The 15,508-nt window shown below is 41.4% G+C and overlaps 1 protein-coding gene across 3 annotated transcripts; it reads right to left on the bottom strand.

Annotated features, from left to right (window-relative positions):
- Nucleotides 1–231: 231 nt before the first annotated feature.
- Nucleotides 232–7,970, bottom strand: LOC135657271 (flavonoid 3',5'-hydroxylase 1-like). 3 transcript variants are annotated; one of them, XM_065175937.1, is made up of 3 exons: nt 6,791–7,904; nt 4,753–5,233; nt 232–1,077 (listed from the first exon to the last, which is right to left on the bottom strand). In XM_065175937.1, exons 1-3 carry the CDS (start codon nt 7,679–7,681, stop codon nt 380–382), a joined length of 2,070 nt encoding a protein of 689 aa, XP_065032009.1. In that variant the 5' UTR covers nt 7,682–7,904; the 3' UTR covers nt 232–379. The 3 variants fall into 3 exon arrangements, with proteins under 3 accessions (XP_065032009.1, XP_065032010.1, XP_065032011.1); XM_065175939.1 differs by lacking the exon at nt 232–1,077 and adding an exon at nt 4,245–4,382 and having other exon boundaries at nt 6,791–7,970; XM_065175938.1 differs by lacking the exon at nt 4,753–5,233 and having other exon boundaries at nt 6,791–7,879.
- Between the last annotated feature and the right edge of the window lie 7,538 nt (nt 7,971–15,508).

Here is a 15,508-nt window from a genome sequence, read left to right as displayed (position 1 = left end):
TTGAGATCTTTATTAATATATTGTAACACAAGTGATATTTTCAATTAATTTTTTAAGAACGATGATCAAGTCGCCAGTAATCCTAATGTTCTCAAGCATATGCCAAAAGCCAATGCAGCCAGTGGTCAATTCTGGGACTGAAACTGGCCAATCCTGTTCAGGCCTCAGTCCATCTTGATCTATAACAACAACAACAAGATGATTGTCATCAAAGCATGTCTAGCTGCCAACTTCTGTCGTGTAACGATGCAGGTGTATTCATTCATATTCTATGGTTCTTCAAGCCATCCCAGTCTCAGTCTTTTGATGTAGCTACACATATCGACAATAGTTTTGCCGGCAATCGTATCACAGGTAGAGAAGCTACGTTCTTGTACAGCTAGCTACCTTTCAATTTCTGAGCTGAGAGAGCGAGAGATAGATAGATAGATAGATAGAGAGGGAGGGAGATCAGGCGTAGGCCGCCGGCGACAGGCGCGGGCGCAGAAAAACTTTGAGAGGCACAGCCTTGGGAAGAGCCAGGCCAAACTTCTCGTCCATGTTGAGCTCCTCGCCGTCGGGAAGGCTCCAGTCGAAAGCGTGCACTAGCATGCCCAACAGGTACTGGACGAACACCATGCCCACCAGCTTCCCCGCGCACACCCTTCTCCCGGCCCCGAAGGGGATGAACTCGAAGTCGTTCCCCTGCGGATCGTACCTCGCGCCCTTGCCTGTGATGAAGCGGTCGGGGTCGAACACCAGCGGCTCCTCCCACACCTCCGGGTCCCGCCCGATGGCCCAGATGTTGACGAGGAGCCGGGTGTTCTTGGGGATGTAGTAGCCGTTCACCTCGCAGTCCTCGTGGGAGAAGTGGGGGAGGCTGAGAGGGGTGGACGGGTGCAGCCGCATCGCCTCCTTGCATACCGCCTGCAGGTATGCGAGCTTCGGCAGGTCGGTTTCCTCCAGCAGGCGGTCGCGGCCGACCACATCGTCCAACTCCGCCTGCGCGCGGCTGAGGATCGCCGGGTTCTTGAGCATTTCCGCCATGGCCCACTCGACGATGATGGCGGAGGTATCGGTGCCGGCCGTGAACAGGTCCTGCATCAACACAGCTTGTTATGCACACTGTTCGAGTCAGATCAACTCAGAGAAATGCATTACATGGAATGGAATCAAGAGAGCCTCAAAACAGACACCCATATGATCCAAGCTGTCAATCTTATCATATCTATCTACCCTGCCGCCAACATCGTATTGAAAACTAAGTCATTGGCTAAATCACTCCCTTACTTTCTGCTCGTTTTGCTCAATCTTGCCGGGACAAGTGTACGCAGAAGAGCCTGACTTCATTAATAGGCTAAGTATTGAACAAGACAAAAGTCGTATCAAACACTTCATTACGGCGTTGACAAGCCACTACCATCTTCATTCTTGATGTGTATACGACGAGACACAGCCGATAAGTGTCCCAGAAAGCCCAAAGAACGAGCGTGGTGACGAGGATAAAAAGAGGAATAACTTTTGTATAGGAACAAATACTAGAAGACCAAAATACGCAGCGGAATAAAATGGAAACACAATCAAACAGAACACCAAGATATACGTGGAAAACCCCTTCAATGTGAAGGGTAAAAACCACGGGGCAAACTAGAGATAATCCACTATGAGAATAATGAATATACAAATCTCAATCTCTTGCCCAAAACCCTAGCAACAACCACAAGAGAATAACTGGGATACAAGAATCACGTCACTACCCACAATATCTAAAACCTCCCCAAGTAATCACAGCAAGAGTCTACTGTAGATTTGATCTAACCTGAGATGAGAACACTGCTAGATGATTATGAACAGTCTCTCTGCGTTGTCCTTGTCTTCTTCCCTTTCTTTCTCTTCCTTTTCTGCCTTGATCTCCTTCTTCTCTTTGGAATCCCGTGGCCTCAAAGATCTGCCTTGTTGCTGCCTTTTTATAGCCTTAATCTGCCTCTAAAACGCAGCCACCACACCCCCTAATCTTAATTAGGGTTAGGTTAAGAGAGGGTGTGGGCTGTGGGCTTATAAAGCCCACATGGGCTGAATATGGGCCATCAGCCCAACAACCTCCCCCTTCAGCCCATAAGAGAGGCTATCCCATGACTCCTCAATGTGAAGCCATGCCGACCAACTGTCGGCATATCTCCTGTCTTTCTTTTGGTAAGGTCTTCGTTAACATGTCTGCTCCGTTGTCATCTGTATGAATTTTCTGAAGCTGCAACTGCTTCTCTTCAAATACATTTCGAATCCAGTGGTATCTGACATCTATATGCTTTGACTTGGAATGAAACATTGGGTTCTTACACAAATGGATGGCACTTTGGCTGTCACAATGCACCACATAATTTTCTTGTTTCAGCCCCAATTCTTGTAAGAATTCTTTCATCCATAACATTTCTTTGCATACCTCTATAGCAGCAATATATTCTGCTTCTGTGGTGGAGAGAGCAATACACCTTTGTAACCTGGATTGCCATGACACAGCTCCCCCTGCAAAAGTAAGTACATAACCTGAAGTAGACTTCCTCGTATCTATATCTCTGGCCATATCTGCATCTGTGTAACCTGTCAACACAGGTGGTCCACCTCCAAAGCTTAAACAAACCTTAGAGCTCCCTCTGAGATATCTAAAAATCCACTTCACCGCTGCCCAGTGCTCTTTGCCTGGATTTGCAAGAAATCTGCTAGTAACACCCACTACATATGTGATGTCCGGCCTCGTACATACCATTGCATACATTAAACTTCCAACTGCTGAAGCATAAGGAACCTTTTGCATTTTCTCCTTCTCCTCATCACTTGACGGACTCTGTTCTGAGCACAACTTGAAGTGACCTGCAAGAGGAGAACCAACTGGCTTAGCATTGCTCATACTGAATCTTTCCAATACCTTCTCGATGTATTTCTCCTGTGACAACCAAATCTTCTTGTTTTTCCTGTCACGAGAAATCTGCATGCCCAGTATTTGCTTTGCTGGCCCCATGTCCTTCATTGCAAAAGACTCACTCAGTTCCTTCTTCAACCTGTCAATTTTAGACATATCTTTCCCAAGAATAAGCATGTCATCAACATAAAGTAAGAGAATAATAAAATCCTCACCAAACCATTTGATGTACACACAATGATCTGAAGCCATTCTTTTGTATCCATTTTCTGTCATAAATGAATCAAACTTTCTGTACCACTGTCTTGGAGCTTGTTTTAGCCCATACAAGCTCTTCTTCAACTTGCAGACAAAATTATCTTTACCTTTGACTTTGAAGCCTTCTGGTTGCTCCATATAAATTTCCTCCTCCAAATCACCATGAAGGAAAGCTGTCTTCACATCTAACTGCTCAACCTCCAAGTCCTGGCTAGCAGCAATACCTAAAGCAACACGAATAGAAGACATTTTAACAACAGGAGAAAAAATCTCTTCAAAGTCAATACCTTTCTTTTGACCAAAGCCTTTCACAACCAATCTAGCTTTGTACTTTGGTTGAGAACAATATTCTTGAGTCTTCAACCTAAAAACCCACTTGTTCTTCAAGGCCTTCATTCCATTTGGTAGCAGCACCAAATCATAAGTGTGGTTCTTCTGAAGAGCATCCATCTCTTCCTGCATAGCAGCTAACCACTTCTCTTTCTGCTCACTCTCAACTGCTTCCTGGTAACTCTCTGGTTCACCTGCATCAGTAAGCATCACATACTCATCTATAGAGTATCTTCTGGAAGGTTGACGTTGTCTAGAAGATCTTCTCAACTGAGGTTCTGCGGGAACTTGCTCTCCTACTTCTTCTTGCTCAACATGTCCTACAGGTAGATCAATATCAGGTTCTACACCATCTTCCTGCATATCTCCCCCATCACCCTGATATACTGGAGGAGTAACTGGGTCACAATCTGCTAATCCTTCTGCAGAAGTCTTGGCTGGTGCCTTCTTCTTCAAATCCTCAAAGGTTTGATCCTCAAAGAAGATCACATCTCTACTCCTGAACACCTTCTGCTTTTCTGGATCCCAAAGCCTGTAACCAAACTAATCATGTGAGTAACCAAGAAAAATACATTCTTTAGACTTACCATCCAGCTTGGACCTCTCATTATCTGGAACATGTGCAAATGCACGACAACCAAACACTTTCAAATGCCTGTAGGAAACATCTTTCCCTGACCATACATGCTCTGCAACATCACCATCTAGGGTTGTACATGGTGATAAGTTGATCACATCAACTACAGTCCTCAAAGCCTCATCCCAAAACCTTTTGGGTAGCTTGGCCTGTGAAAGCATACATCTGATCTTTTCCATGATGGTGCGGTTCATCCTCTCTGCAATTGCATTATGCTGAGGTGTACCAGGAACTGTCATCTCATGTTGGATTCCATGTGACCTGCAATAGTCATTAAACAATCCTGTATACTCACCACCATTATCTGATCTTATGCATTTCAATTTTCTTTCTGTCTCCCTTTCAACCCTGGCATGAAACTCTTTAAAGACATTAATAACCTGATCTTTGGTCTTCAAAGCATAGGCCCAAACTTTCCTAGAAAAATCATCTATAAAAGTGACAAAATAAAGTGCACCACTTATACCAAGAACATCAACAGATCCACCAGGAGTTTTTGTCCTCAAAGGACCACATACATCTGTATAAACACGGTCTAAGGCATGCATTTTTCTAGACAAAGCAGCACTAGCAAATGAAACTCTATGTTGTTTACCAGCTAAACAATCAATACAAGGGTTCAGATGTATACCTCTGAGATCTGGTAATACCTCTCTCTTGGAAAGAGTTTGCAGCCCCTTCTCGCTCATGTGTCCCAATCGCCTATGCCCCAACTCCATACTGAAGTCTTTCTCTGTAGCATTTAACTGCTCACCATAAGCTTTAGCCTGCAACCTGTACAAAGTATGACATTTCTTTCCATTAGCTATAACAAGAGAACCCTTACTGAGTTTCCATTGCCCTCTGTGAAATCTGCTTTCATAGTCTTCATCATCTAGTCTTCCAACTGAAATTAAATTCAGCCTCAAGTCAACCACATGTCTCACATCCTTAAGTACCAACTTGCAGCCAAGGTTGGTCTTTAAATGGATATCACCCATGCCAATGATGTCTGCTGTGCCATAGTTGCCCATCTTGACAACACCAAAGTTTCCAGACCTGTATGTAGCAAAAAACTCCCTCCGTGGTGTAGCATGATAAGAAGCACCTGTGTCAATCACCCACTCAAGATCCTGACACACACAAGAAAAAATATCATCAGAAGGAGACAAAATCAAATAATCACCACCCTGCACTGTAGCTGTAGTATTATCCTTTGACTCTGTAGACTCCACTTCTTTTCCCTTTTTCTTGTTCTTCTTAGGTTGCTTACATTGATTCTTGTAATGTCCTTTCTCACCACAGTTATAGCAAACAATATCTTTTCTTGATCTTGACTTGCTCCTACCCATACGTGAACTGCTTCTGGACTTTGACCTTCCTCTGTTCTCTGAGATAAGTGACTGTAAATCATTCTGAGATGTTGCTGAACTCTTTCTTCTCAACTCCTCATTCAACAAACTACTTGTTACTTGACTCATAGTGACAATACCATCTGGCGCAGAATTACTGAGGGAAACCACCAGTGTCTCCCAACTTTCTGGTAATGAACTGAGAAGTAACAATGCCTGCAACTCATCATCAAGAGACATTTTCATAGAGGATAACTGGTTAATAATACTCTGCATTTCATTCAAATGCTCAGCAATAGAAGCACCCTCTCTATATTTTAGGTTCACAAGTTTTCTGATCAAAAAAGCTTTGTTGCCAGCTGTTTTTCTCTCATAGAGACTTTCCAATTTTTTCCAAAGAGAATATGCAGAAATTTCAGTAGAAACATGGTGAAAGACACTATCATCAAGCCACTGTCTAATAAACCCAATTGTTTTTCGATCTAACCTCTTCCACTCATCATCTATCATAGTTGTAGGTTTTGCACTATCCCCTTGCAAAGGTTCATACAAATCTTTGCAATACAAGAGATCTTCCATTCTTGGTTTCCATATCATCCAATTATTTCCATTCAAACTAATCATGCGAGAAATATTACTGGCCTCCATGTTCAAATACAAAAATTAAATCACCAAAACCCCGCTCTGATACTAGTTGATGGGGATAAAAAGAGGAATAATCTTTGTATAGGAACAAATACTAGAAGACCAAAATACGCAGCGGAATAAAATGGAAACACAATCAAACAGAACACCAAGATATACGTGGAAAACCCCTTCAATGTGAAGGGTAAAAACCACGGGGCAAACTAGAGATAATCCACTATGAGAATAATGAATATACAAATCTCAATCTCTTGCCCAAAACCCAAGCAACAACCACAAGAGAATAACTGGGATACAAGGATCACGTCACTGCCCACAATATCTAAAACCTCCCCAAGTAATCACAGCAAGAGTCTACTGTAGATTTGATCTAACCTGAGATGAGAACACTGCTAGATGATTGTGAACAGTCTCTCTGCGTTGTCTCGTGGCTCCAAAGATCTGTCTTGTTGCTGCCTTTTTATAGCCTTAATCTGCCTCTAAAACTCAGTCACCACACCCCCCTAATCTTAATTAGGGTTAGGTTAAGAGGGGGTGTGAGCTGTGGGCTGATATAGGAGGAGGCCGGAATCTAGTGGTGATCATGTTGTTATGAACTCGACAAACAATGGATAATACCGTTGACCCTGGGAAACTGTTATTGAAGGTAACAAAGCAGTAATTTGAAGATATGATTCCCATCGGAAAACTTACGAAGATGAGTGCTTTAACGTTGACTTCCGAGATGGTCTCCCCGTCCTCCGTCACCTTGTTCGCCATGACCTTGTCGATGAAGTCCATCCTCCCCTGCCGCTCCCCCTTGGCCGCCTCGTGCTCCTCGAACAGCTTCGTCACCATGGCGTCGAACCTCAAGTGCACGCTCAACATCTTCTTCTGTATCCCCTGCAGGTCCATCCACGCGATCGACGGGAAGAAGTCGCCGATGTTGAACTGCGCGCCGCCGGTCAGCATGTCCACCAATATGTCCTTGAACTTGTTGGACTCCTCCCCGTGGGCGTCGAACACCCGCCTGCTCACCAAGATCAACCCGACGACGTTGGCCAGCGTGCACACCAGCACGTCCATCAGCTCCACCGGCTCGCCGGCCTCGGCCAGGCCGTGCAGGGAGCGGGCCATGCGCCGGAACTCATCCCGGCGGACGGGGGCCCAGTCGGCGAAGGCCTTGCCGCCGAGGAGGTGCAGGCTGCACATCTTGCGGAGGAGCTTCCACGTCGGGGTGTAGTCGGCCATCACCAGGTTCTGGCGCTGGTAGCTGACGTCGCGGGCGCTGATGGGGTCGGGGCGGTTGGCGAACTGGGCGTCGACGGTCTTGAGGAAGGCGCGTGCAGCGTCGGCGTTGGAGGCCACGACGCAGCCATGAGAGCCCAGCCGGAGGAACATGATGGGGCCGTAGCGCTCGGCGAGGCGGGCGAGGCTGGAGTGCGCGCTGGCCCCGACGAGGAGAAGCGAGCCGAGGATGGGGAGCCCCCGGGGGCCCGGCGGGTAGGGGAAGCGGGAAGGCGACTTGCGGAGGAAGCGGTGGAGGAGGAGGTGGACGAGGAGGCAGAGCGCGGTGGCGGCCACGAGGTAGGGATCGATCGCCATACCGCTGCCGATGGTGCAATCTATGAGAGTCTTCTCCTCGTGATGAAGCCCGGAAGTGCTACAAATAGCCGCTAAGAGAGTAAAAAAATGTGAACATCAATTTTTTACTTTTCTGCGCTCATAGCAATCTTTAACATTAAACTATACAAGAAATAAAATGTACAGAAATGAAACGAAAGCTATAAAACTTTGTTCAAAATACGATCACGTTTTCGTTGGTAGGTTTATGTTAACCGCAGGACGAAACAATCATAAAAAGGATGAAGAGGTGCCAGTCTGTTCTCTAAATCAATCCTCGATCCAGATTGCCAGTGTTAATGTATCAAAAAGCATGTAAGTTAAAATCAATTGTTATTTCTATGATTCAGTTCAACATGAAAGACAAATTTTGCTTCATCCATAAGAAATGGTCTAAAAGAAAAAGGTTTGGTCGTTTTCATTCTCTTTTTTTTTTTATTTCACATAACATGGTGGAAGTAAATGGAAAAAGGTGAAAATGATTGTGCTGAATTTGTGATGGAAACTCTCTCTCTCTCTCTCTCTCTCTCTCTCTCTCTCAATGGGATGAAAACATGGAGGAGGATAAGACGAGATGCAGTAGATAAAGGAAGTTGAAACTTTTGCTGGACAATCAAATGAATCCATTTTGCAAACCTAGTGAATGGCACCCCCTAAGAATGCACAACAGTTGTGATTTAACTGTAGGAAAGCAGAAGAGAGACGAAGAACAGCAACAAACATGGCAGATTTGGTGGGAACGGGAGCAGATTGCTGTGACTTGTTGGCATTTAGCATCTGTTCCATGTTATCTTGCTGATTCCATGTTTCAACCAGATCTGTAACACCCGAGTGAATCAACTCAACACTTCCCCACACAGCCTTCTCCTAAACAATGCTTTGACTGACATCAGGCTGGCATAAGGAATGAAACAGATGTGGCATCTGAAAGCTACAGTTCATCTACTCTCTTATGTTGCCTCTGAAAGCTACACTTTTTTTTAATGAAACTTCCAAGTTTGAATTGATCGACACCCAATACAGGAGGCTTCAGAAAAATCATGAACTACCCAAATCAAACAAACGGGTGTTACTTCTTGAGGTCCATAATTGCTGTGGGATTTGTTGAAACAGATAGGGATGTTAAGGTCCACGAAAAGAAGTCCCGAAAAGTTCAATCGCATGTATAGCACCACTTCTTTGACTATTTTTACGTTTGATGATGTTTATGTATTCACACTGTTCTTGTTGAGATTATTTGTGCTGCTATAAGGTTAAGGCTCCATGAACTAATAATCCAAGATGAGAAACAAATATAATTCAATTGTAAGAATCAAAATGTTCTATCATACTATCTGACTTTACAGTGACCTTCAATAATTTGATCAAAACCAAAAGTGATAGCCCTCGAGCGAGCTATTATAATATAGTTAGCGAAGAGTAAGTCTTGTTATAGCTATATAATAAGATCATTTAGTCTTATATTAATTAAGGAGTAGGGACTCATAAATCCATTGAATCTTCTTTACCCTTAAAAATTCTTTTTAGAGTTAATGTACTCTAAAAAGTAAAATCGTATGGTACACTCATATGTCCAAAATGGATAATTCCCCAAAAGTCCAATCGCATGTATAGCACCACTTCTTTGACTATTTCTACGTTTGATGATGTTTATGTATTCACACTGTTCTTGTTGAGATTATCTGTGATGTTATAAGGTTAAGGCTCCATGAACTAATAATCCAAGATGAGAAACAAATTTAATCCAATTGAAAGAATCAAAATGCTCTATCATGCTATCTAACTTATAATATAGTTAGCGAAGAGTAAGTCTTGTTATAGCTATATAATAAGATTATTTAGTCTTATATTAATTAAGGAGTAGGGACTCATAAATCCATTGAATCTTCTTTACCCTTAAAAATTCTTTTTAGAGTTAATGTGCTCTAAAAAGTAAAATCGTATGGGTACACTCATATGTCCAAAATGGATAATTCCCAAAAAGTTCAATCGCATATATAGCACCACTTCTTTGACTATTTTTACGTTTGATGATGTTTATGTATTTACATTGTTCTTGTTGAGATTATTTGTGCTGCTATAAGGTTAAAGCTCCATGAACTAATAATCCAAGATGAGAAACAAATATGCAGGAATCCAATTGAAAGAATCAAAACGCTCTATCATGCTATCTGACTTCACAGTGGCCTTTATTAATTTGATCAAAACCAAAAGTGATGGCCCTCGAGCGAGCTATTATAATATAGTTAAAGCGAAGAGTAAGTCTTGTTATAGCTATATAATAAGATCATTTAGTCTTATATTAATTAAGGAGTAGGGGCTCATAAGTCCGTTGAATCTTCTTTATCCTTAAAATTTCTTTTTAGAGTTAATGTGCTCTAAAAAGTAAAATCGTATGGAAACACTCATATGTCCAAAATGGATAATTCAACGCAAGCCCAATGACCGCTAAGTGATTTATCACCATTAAGAGTCTTCCCTGACCTCTTCTAATATATGTATGAATAGTATCTGTAAGCGCTTAATGGAATTATTCTACTTTTAGTGAAGCGAGTTAACTAAAATCTAAAGATGCATTTTAATGTAATAATATTTGCCTTAAAGGACGACAATGATGTCATGACAACTTGTACTTGATTTAGAAAGGATAAAGGACATTGCTCTCTTAGAAATTGATTGATTGACATTGAAAAACTCTAGTAGATGCATTTATTCTAATTGATCTTGGAAAACTAAATGTAAATAAGTTAAACTTTTATTAGAAATTCTTATAAAAGAAATTTTAATGATTTGTATACTCTTCTACTTTTAGAGATTCAGTTGTTTTTTATTTTTCTTTCCGCTCATTATATACACTTAGTTTTCTTCTAATATACTCTTCTAGAATGAGGAGTCATGTCTCATAATTTGAGAATCAAATGTGAAATATTCATGGTATGATGCGTCATCTTCTCTATAATGATGATGTTATTGTTGTGATGCAAATCAATACTTAGCGGAGCTAAATATGCTGTAAATATGAAATTGTACCATACATAATGGAGGTTAATTTGCACCAAATATGCAATCAAAACAAGATTGGAGATAATATTAGAGAAGCAGGAAGAAGAATCAAGTAACTGTTTCAGTTGTTATATTTGAGAAAACTCTAAAATGTAATAGGGAATTAAAATGTAATCATCTGTAACATCTACAATATTCTTACACCAAAAGGTTCCCCACAGTTCATCTAACGTAAATGAATATATAAAAGAATCAGTAATACTTGACATAACATGTTCTTTCTTTTCTTACACTCTATATACAATGTGATGTAGAGAGAGATTGCATTACGTTCCCTGTGGATTAGAAAAATCGATGTGGCTTGGACTGCATGCTATGTCATCGTTACGTAATAAAGAGGAGCTGTGTCATCATCCGTAGAAATTTCAAGAGCTTCTTGTCGACAGTCCAATCGATCACCAGCGGTTTTGCTCGTCTACCTCAATAGTCTCAAGGTTTTCTAGTTGCGGACATCACGGAGTTGAATTTCTATTGTATCTCTGAATAGTCAACTGACTTTGCATACAACTTTTCCAAGATCAGACTTTTCTACGTCAAGACTCGAGAGTTTGACTTTATGGATGTAAGCAGCATAGCGAGATCTTTAGGTTACACGAATTCAGGTAAGTCGAAGCAACTTCCAACAGCAGCCTAAAAACTGAAGAACTATATGATATTTTGCATCTGGTGCAGGTGCTGATCATAATATAGGAGCTTTGTGCATGGATCCTAGTTTTGGTTTGTATCTGCACTGCATAAACTAAAAGCTAGATGACAGTGAGGGCAGACAAGTCGAAATGACACCTCCGAGATATGTAATCTTTTCTTGACATCACTGCTTGCTTCTGTGTTCCACGATGCCTTGTTTTCTTGTCCATGGAAAGTTTTGCTAGCTCATCACGCTGTATTCATGCAATTGACGTCCTCTTTTTGAAGATGAAAGCTCTTCTTCCTCCGAACTATTCGATTGTGGAGAGAAAAAGAAGAGTGGTGAGGCTTTTGTCAAAATAGATAAAAAGATAAACCCTTTTTACATGTTAGTTCGATGTTGTATGCTGTAGTCACTACAAGATTTACGACTCCAATTTCTACTCGTTATGAAACCTATTTGAATCACAAATATAAAAATTATGCGCATGTAAAAGGATCAGAACTTCGGTGTCCCTACCAATGTTTAGGGTTTGTCATGATTATTGATACAATTGTTTAAAACACTCACCAACAAGACAACATGGACGTGAATCAAAAGATCAAGATGAGAAGGTCAACCTCTTCTCGAACAACCAGGGCGACTATTGTCACCCTATTATCTTCATGCTATACATATATATATTCCAAAGACTATTACGTAGAAACCGATAAGCATAACGAATGAGATTTTCCTAACTGCATAGCATATGAGATTTCTTCAACCCTGTTGTACAGAGTCTTCGAGTCTATTTCCATGCTTCAGTGCATAATGCTGGAATGTAGTTCCTGCAATATATCAACAGTTTCACAGTAAAAGATATCTAGAAACAATTAAGCAGCCGTAACCCAAAAAGACACATGAAGCATCAAACATTCAGAAGATTTATTACCATTTGTATGTGCAATGTCACCCTACTCCATGCTCAACATACTGATGTTATTTTTAGAATTTGAAAAAATATATATATATTTTTTAAAATAGAAGTATTAAAACTTCAAAAAAATTTGTACAATCAATAAAGTGATATCATCTATGAACATGAAAACAGAATGGCACTTCATGATTGTCCCTAGACATTCATGTGACCGAATACAATGTACCAATTTAAAAATTAAAAGTATTGAATTTTGAAATAATTTCATACAACCAATGAAGTGATAGCATCTACAATCCCTTAAAAAGATTTTTTACTTTACAATTGTTAAAACCTGTTTTCGGGTAAATAATCAGTATTTAAACTAAGAATTAATGTATGCTTATCATAAAAAAAAAAAGAAGATAAACTATTTTCTTAATCCAACTTTACCATCTATGAATGTGCTAGCTAGTTTGATTGGTAAATATATTGTCAAATCACTGCAAAGTATTAAAATCAAATCCTCAAAATCTGTCTTTCTGCCTCTTACCCAAGTGTTCACTAGTTTACTTGGGATTTTATTGAACCAACTTGTCCCCTCCTCCAGACTAACTATTAGTTGAAACTTTAATTTGCATTGATATATTTTAAGAGTTATTATGATAACAATATTGTGATTAATCTCATAGGCAACTTTTGCATGCACTAAAATTTAAATGCTAATTAAAAGAGAAAGCTTTGCTACCTTCCATAATTGTTGATTCTGGAATGCGTGACACTTAGATGCCTTCCCTCCTCTTTTTTTTTTTTGTGAATTGTTTCTCCAAGATTGGACATTTCAGAATCATTAAGGATCGGAGGCCGGAGAGATACTGCCACAAATCTTGGGGTAATGATTTAAGCTTCGGGCAAACCTCGATATGCACCCGATGAAGCATCGTGAGTTGTTGTAGTTCAAGCGGCAAGGACAGTAGGTTTGGACAATCATCAATTAATAAACTCTCGAGAGAGGTGAGCTGACCAATGTCTTCTGTTAATGAAGTTAGACCTATGCAATCAAGAATATTGAGTCTTTTGAGGGACGTGGGGCACCTAGGCATTTTTCTCAATCTCCCACATTCAATGATGCAAAGATCTTCTAGCTCCGGTGGGAGTCCAATTGGTATTGTTGTTGATGATGATGGAAGTGCAGGCGAGAAATCAATCAGGTTGCCACAATCCATTGCAACTAATGATTTCAAGGACTTCAAGCCTTGAAACTCCTCAGGGAACGTCCTCAGATCTTCACAAGAATCGATTGTCAGAGTGTGAATGGAGACGAGGCTTTTCCAAAACATGGACCGCCTTCATGAGAACAACCAATCGCAGTTAACAGCATTCAATCGTCGAAGCCCTATACTCCATGATGCCTTCGTGTCCTCTCCCTGTATCTCGATCTCGTTGCGTCCAACGATACGTAATTCTTCAAGGAACTGTAGATCACGAGGAAAGGTAAAACGTGTCTCGCCATCTACAGTTGCACTATCAGCGTAAATCAAGAGGACGGCTAATGTGCTCAGGTTCTCAATCGATCCCAACAACATCCTGTTGCCGCTCGGCATACCCAGAAATTTGAGGGAAGGCAACCGTGGCATTGATCCCAACTTCGAGCACTCTGAGATTCTTAGCTCAACAAGGTGCGGGAAGCACTTCCCCTCCTCCACTGCTCCGCCACCCTCCACCTCCCACCATTGCTCCAAGCTTGGCATCCCCTCCAGAACCAGCCTTTTCAATGCCGGGAATGTTTGTTCTCTGCAATCACCTCCACCTTCACCACGGATGATATGCTTCAGGGAATCCATATGTTTTAAACATAGCACCTCGAGCGAGGGCAGCAGCCAAAACGAAGGGAGATGATGGCAATTTCTGCATCCACCGAGATGAATCTCCACCAGCAGCTGGTACCGACTCAACAATTGCTCATCTGATGACCACGTCGGAAACCTGACTCCTCCGTAGCCCCAGATCGATAAGACCTTTATGCCGTCGGGTGGTGCCAGTGCTTCCAATAACGCCTCGCTATTCTCAGCTCTCGTCTCAACATTCTCGGAAAGTGATTCTTCCTCGGTCCATTCGACAACTCCCCAACATAGTGCCAAAGAGTGTAGGTCTCGTTTAGAATGGAGATTAGCTTCTCTTGCATTTGCAGCATCTCTCACTTTTCCCAGGCCATATATCTCTAGTTTGCCTGAAAGGTTTAACTCCTTTAGCTGTCCTATTCCTCTCCCAGCACCAACACCCACGATGTATTTTGACAATGTGTGCAAGCAGCTTAATCTCCCCTGAGATGGCCTTCGGGCATGTCCCTCAGCTCCGTACATTCATCGAGAAAGAGATGCCTGAGATTACTCATTTTCTTCATCTTACTTGGTAACTTACGTAGCTGTCGACATCCAGAAAGCTTCAACGTCTGCAAGTTGAGCAGCGTGGTGATAGCTTCAGGTAACTCCGCTATTTTAGAGTAAGAAATGTCCAGGAATCTGACATGCTTGAGATGTTGTGCTAGATTTAGCTGTAAGCATAAAAATCTGTAATTATGCTAAGTCAATAATGCGGAATTAACCTATATGCCAGGATTTGAAATCAATACATAGATCAAATTATACGATGCGTACCTTTTGAAGCCATCCTTTGATCTGCTCAGCACCGTGATCAAGATTGCTGCAGGCTCCGTCTTTAATCCGATTGCGCTGCGGAATCTGCAGGGAGTGCGAAGAGTAGACCCTTTCTCCTCTCTTCCTATCCGATCACTCAAATTGATGGATTTGGGGAGAGAGTTTTGGGGAGAGAGTCGAGGAGAATAACTAAATTCCTCAACGGAGAGATGCGACGTTATAACGCTCTAACACCCTTTCTCAGAAGATTTCCTCCCATCAAGGATATCTCCGAGGAATCGTTCCGTAATGGACTTGGCTAAAATATCGCAACGGAACCCAATTCTATTATATATCTTATTCAATAAAAACGCCACATATTCTAACATTCTCCCACTTGGCCCATTAATTGATAAGATATAAAAGAGATACAAAATCAAAACAAACAAAACAAAATTTGTTTGAAAACAATTTTATCTAATTGGATTCCAAAAAATTTTGAAAAGCATTTTATACATGGCCATGTTTTAAAAATAAGCCAATAAGTCCAATAATCACAATAATACTATATTAAGTCCAACTATCAA

This window comes from Musa acuminata, unplaced genomic scaffold (genome assembly GCF_036884655.1).
Source record: "Musa acuminata AAA Group cultivar baxijiao unplaced genomic scaffold, Cavendish_Baxijiao_AAA HiC_scaffold_243, whole genome shotgun sequence".
In the NCBI taxonomy this organism is placed as follows: Eukaryota; Viridiplantae; Streptophyta; class Magnoliopsida; order Zingiberales; family Musaceae; genus Musa; species Musa acuminata.
This window is presented reverse-complemented; position numbering and strand designations above follow the sequence as displayed.